We start from the raw sequence: 5,670 nt of genomic DNA on the forward strand, positions 1-5,670 counted from the left end.
CTTAGCCAATAGATTTATAAAGTCCACTCGTGTATTGATTTTAGTATTTTCCGAAAAAGACCACTTGGGCGAATGAACATAGTGAAAGCCCTGTACACTGAGAGTTAAACACACAAGCTTTTTATGTATTGAGTATAATTTCAAAATGTAATGTTCAAGATGAGAAAGATCAGTTTAAAGCAAATTAAGGCCCCTAGCATTAATTACAGATTAATTTCCCTTCTTTACTATCTGCACCAGTTTCAGTTTCAGTTTCAGTAGCTCAAGGAGGCGTCACTGCGTTCGGACAAAACCATATACGCTACACCACATCTGCCAAGCAGATGCCTGACCAGCAGCGTAACCCAACGCGCTTAGTCAGGCCTTGAGAACACACACACACACACACACAAAAAACAAAACAAAAAAAAACAAAAAAAAAACGGGGGAATAAATAATAGATAAGCTTGCATAAATAAATAAATAAATAATAATTATAATATAGAAAAAGGTAGTAGTAATAATATTAGTAATACTAATAAAATGATAATAATAAAACATAAATAAATAAGACAACAATGGTGATAAATAAGCAAATAAATGTAAAATATGAAGACACACATTCACACATACACCCACACATGCATAACAGAAATGCACCAGACATGCAGTTTCACATATATGAAAGCACAGTCAAATACATATAAACGTACATGAGCTCCAACACACACACACACACACACACGCATTACCGTGCACCTCCTCTACCCCCCTCCTCCACACACTCATGTCTAGTCTAAGTATCGCAGCTTCCACGGCACACACACACACACACACACACACAAACACAAACACACACTCACAGAGATGAACACTTACTTGTACAAGCACATATGAAAGCACAGTCAAATACATATAAACGTACATGAGCCCCAACACACACACACACACACACATTACCTTGCACCTCCTCTACCCCCTCCTCCACACACTCATTTCTAGTCTACGTATCGCAGCTTCCACGGCACACACACACACACACAAACACACACTCACAGAGATGAACACTTACTTGCACCAAAGACATGCAAAATAATATAACTTTCATGCTTAGCAAAAGAAGTTCCTGTTTGAACAAAAAATGATAAAAATGACTGCTCTTGTTGTTGTGTCAGAATATCTGATCAAAGTGCCAAGTTTAGAAAAATAAAAAATATATATAAATACAAAAGTAAATCCAGTTTGCATATAATTTGGCTTCTTTTTTTCTTTTCTTTTTTTGTGCCCATCCCAGAGGTGCAATATTATTTTAAACAAGAACTGAATTTTTCCTATTTTTATACTAAATTTGGTGTCAACTGACAAAGTATTTGCAGAGAAAATGGCAATGTTAAAGTTTACCACGGACACAGAGAGAGAGAGAGAGAGAGAGAGAGAGAGAGAGAGAGAGAGAGAGACAACCGAACACCGGGTTAAAACATAGACTCACTTTGTTTACACAAGTGAGTCAAAAACCCTGCTTTTAAGAGGCTGTGAATACACGGGCACAGACACAAGTAAACAGTTGGATAGACAGGCAGGCAATCAGATACGTACACAAAGGCACACATACACACGCACAGAGCTGCACACGCACGCACACATACAAACACAGATACACACAGGCACACACACACACACACACACTCACAAATACACATGAACGCACGCGCACACACGAACGCACGCACGCACACAACAAAACAAAAACAAAAACAAAAACATGCGCACATCAAATGCACACGCATCATAATCTTATTTATCACCATCATTGATTGTGATGCTGATGCTGATGCTTAAGATGATGATGATCTATCATTCTTATTCTTATTCTTGTTGTTGCTGTTGTTGTTGTTGCTATTGTTGTTGTTGTTGTTGTTGCAGCTGTTGTTGTCGTTGTTGTTATCATCATTACTATTACCATTGTTGTTGCTGCAGTTGTTACTGCTGCTGCTGCTGCTGTCGTTATTATCATCATCATCATTACCATTACCATCATCATCACCATCACCATCACCATCATGACCATCATCATCATCATCATCACCATTACCATCATCATCACCATCACCACGACCATCATCACCATCACCATCATCGTCACCACCATCACCATCATCGTCACCACCATCACCATCATCATCACCACCACCATCATCATCACCACCACCATCACCATCATCACCACAATCATCATCATCAACACCATCATCATCGTCACCACCATCACCATCATCACCACCATCATCATTATCACCATCATCATCATCATCATCATAACCATCATCATCATCATCACCATCATCGTCACCAACATCACCATCATCACCATCACCACCACCATCACCAACATCATCACCACCATCATCATTATCATCATCATCATCATCACCATCATGACCATCATGACCATCGTCATCATCATCACCATCATCGTCACCAACATCACCATCATCATCACCATCACCATCATCATCACAATGACCGGGACCTTACCGTTGGTGCAGGGAGGCCCAATGATGACGTCAGGAAGGGGGTGGGTGTTGAGGAAGTCCACCAGGCGGCCCAGGCAGAGCTTGGCGTCACAGGCAGAGTCTATCCACGTCACCCTGTATGAATGATAATAATAATAATGATGATAATGATGATAATCAGTATTTATATAGCGCTGAATCTTGTGCAGAGACATATCTAAGCGCCTTTACACCAGTCATTCATACGCATGCATAAACTCTAAAACTGGAGAAACTGAAGACAAGGAAGAGGCAGGGAAGGGAGGCTATTTTGGGAAGAGGTGGGTTTTAAGGCCAGACTTGAAAGAGCTGAGTGAGGAGACTTGACGAAGCGGAAGAGGAAGTTCATTCCAATTGCAAGGTCCAGAGACAGAGAAAGAACGGCGGCCGACAGTTCAGTGTTTGAATCTGGGAATGCGCAGAGTGGATCCGAAGCCGATCGTAGAGAGCGAGATGGGGTGTAGAGGTGAAGGCAGCGTGACAATATAATACAATACAATACAGTACAGTACAGTACAGTACAATGCAATGCAATTCAATACAATGCGATGCGATGCGATACGATACGATACGATACGATACCATGTAATACAATACAATGCAATACAATGCGATACGATTCGATACGATACGAAACGAATACAATGCAATGCAATACCATACAATACAATGCAATACAACACAATACAATTCGATACAATGCAATGCAATACAATACAATAAAGTACAATACAATACAATACATACAATACGATACAATTTCCTAGTGCTAATGCATATGACTTTGGACCAGTAGTGGTAGATTTAATTGTTTCCTCACCCGCTGGAGACCGGCTGTCTACGTCTTGGTTCACTGACTGTGCCCGGGCTAGAGCGATGGCTTCAACATACGGCATATGACTGGATGATTTTATCTCACCGACAAGCACTCTGATTTTATACTCGGGACAGGCAAGAAAAGAAGCTGCATGATTCCCTTGACAATTCACACATTTTCTGGAATGCTCACAGGTGTGAGCATCATGGCCAGGGAGACCACATCCTCCGCATCTTCCGAGTCTTATCAAATTTAGCCAAGGAATCAGCCACGAGCCAGCAAAGGGACCGACACGTTGTGCTGACTTGGTTCAAGCACCCGCCTAGAATCGTCAACACAAGTCACAAACGAAAAAATGCCGATGTAAAGATCTTTGCGTCAAAGGAAGGTTTTATGACGATGACTGATGTGACGCAAAACTGTAAAAGTGTTGTGTACGTCAAACCAGCTCGTGGACTGCTTCTGTGACGCAAAAAGTCAACAAACGTGGCCTTTTTTTTTTTCTTTTTCTTTTTTTTTTTTCCCCAACCAATCCCCTTCGAACAGGACGCTCGTCACGCCCACAACCACGCCATCGCCCACAAGGCCAAACAAAACGCCTCCCGCACAAACGAAAAAGGTCCACGGGGCTATTCAAATTTCAACGACAATAAGGAACCACGAATCCCACCACAAAACAGGGAGGGCCAACCACCTCAATCCAGGAAAAAATTTTTTTTTTTTTTTTTAAGCCAGGAATTACATCCCGCTCAACCATGAAACGCACTGTCAGCAAAAATGCACACACACGAATATCCAAACAGCAAGAAAGTACCAGCACACGCAACAAAACAAGGCAACAACCAGGATCACACACTCAGCACCTTCAGTACCGAAAATAACACACACACACACACACACACACACACACACACACACAACCCACCAACAACCGCCCCACCCCCACCCCCCACCCTCCATACGCACACACACACACACACACACACACAGTGTTGACGATCTTCAGGAGTCCATTGCTAATGTATGACTTTTTCAACTCCTTGTTAAATAGTCCAGTTGGTTCGCTGTTATAGTTGTTAGTTTTTCATTTGAAATATGTTATATTGTTATGTTTTTTTGTTTTATTGATTTATGTTTTAAACAAAACTTAAATCAATAATTTTCACACACACACACACACACACACACACACACACACACACACACACACTTTCACTTACTCGTATGCGTACACAGTAATTCCCCCCCCTCCCCCTCCCCCTCCCCCTCCTCACACTCGATTTTTTTTCCTTCCCTCGTCTAATATCACTTACAGTGAAAAGACGTTAAACTAAAAAAAACGAACACACACACACACACACACACACACACACACACACACACACACACACACACACACACACACACACACACACACACACACTTTCACTTACTCGTATGCGTACACAGTAATTCCCCCCTCCCCTTCATACCCCCCATCCCCCTCCTCCTCCTCCCACTCGATTTTTTTCCTTCCTTCCCTCGTCTAATATCACTCACAGTGAAAAGACGTTAAACTAAAGAACGAACACACACACACACACACACACACACACACACACACACACACACACACACACACACACACACACACACACACACACACACACATCTAATATCACTTAAAGTGGAAGACGTTAAACTGAAGACTACACACACACACACACACACACACACACACACACACACACACACACACACACACACACACACACACACACACACACACCACCACCACCACCACCACCAACAACAACAACAACAACAACAACAGAAAAGAAAACGAACCCCAACCTGACAGAGTGGTTGCCCAACAGCTGAAGAGACTCCACGGTCATAATGGCGGCCACAAGTGCAGACACGCTGGTGCCGGCCGACACGAGAGGTAGTCCCTCGCTGTCCACCACAGACCTGTTGGGGGCCATCCACACCACGTGCAGGTCCGAGTCCACCCCGCCCCCGCCCCCGCCCCCGTACCCTGCAGACCCCCTACACCACCCCACTAAAGGGGCGAAGAAGAGGATGATGAAGATGAAGAATAACAGCGAGGGCAAACTGCATGCCCCCCACCATGGCAGCTGTGGCTGAGAAGCGGCAACAACAATACGTCCCATTTTTTCTCCTGTCTTCTCTCTCTCTCTGTGTCTCCTTTGAGGTGTTCTCAAGTTCCCTTTTGTCTTTTCTCTCTCTCTCTCTCTCTCTCCTTTGAGGTGTTCTGAAGTCCCCTTTTGTCTTCTGTCTTTCTCTAAAGGATTTCCTCTTTTTGTTTTTCTTTTTTCGCTA

At 43.1% G+C, this 5,670-nt stretch overlaps 1 protein-coding gene across 1 annotated transcript in view; it reads right to left on the reverse strand.

Moving 5' to 3' along the window:
* Positions 1–5,326, reverse strand: part of LOC143301060 (atrial natriuretic peptide receptor 1-like) — a 73,442-nt gene extending 68,116 nt beyond the window's left edge. The window contains exons 1-2 of the mRNA XM_076615065.1: positions 5,182–5,326; positions 2,515–2,627 (exon numbers count right to left, since the gene is read on the reverse strand). Coding sequence (XP_076471180.1) covers positions 2,515–2,627; positions 5,182–5,312 — 244 coding nt within the window. The 5' untranslated portion in view covers positions 5,313–5,326. The remainder of the gene's footprint in view (positions 1–2,514; positions 2,628–5,181) is intronic.
* Positions 5,327–5,670: the final 344 nt, after the last annotated feature.

This window comes from Babylonia areolata, chromosome 27 (assembly GCF_041734735.1).
Source record: "Babylonia areolata isolate BAREFJ2019XMU chromosome 27, ASM4173473v1, whole genome shotgun sequence".
NCBI classification, from domain to species: Eukaryota; Metazoa; Mollusca; class Gastropoda; order Neogastropoda; family Buccinidae; genus Babylonia; species Babylonia areolata.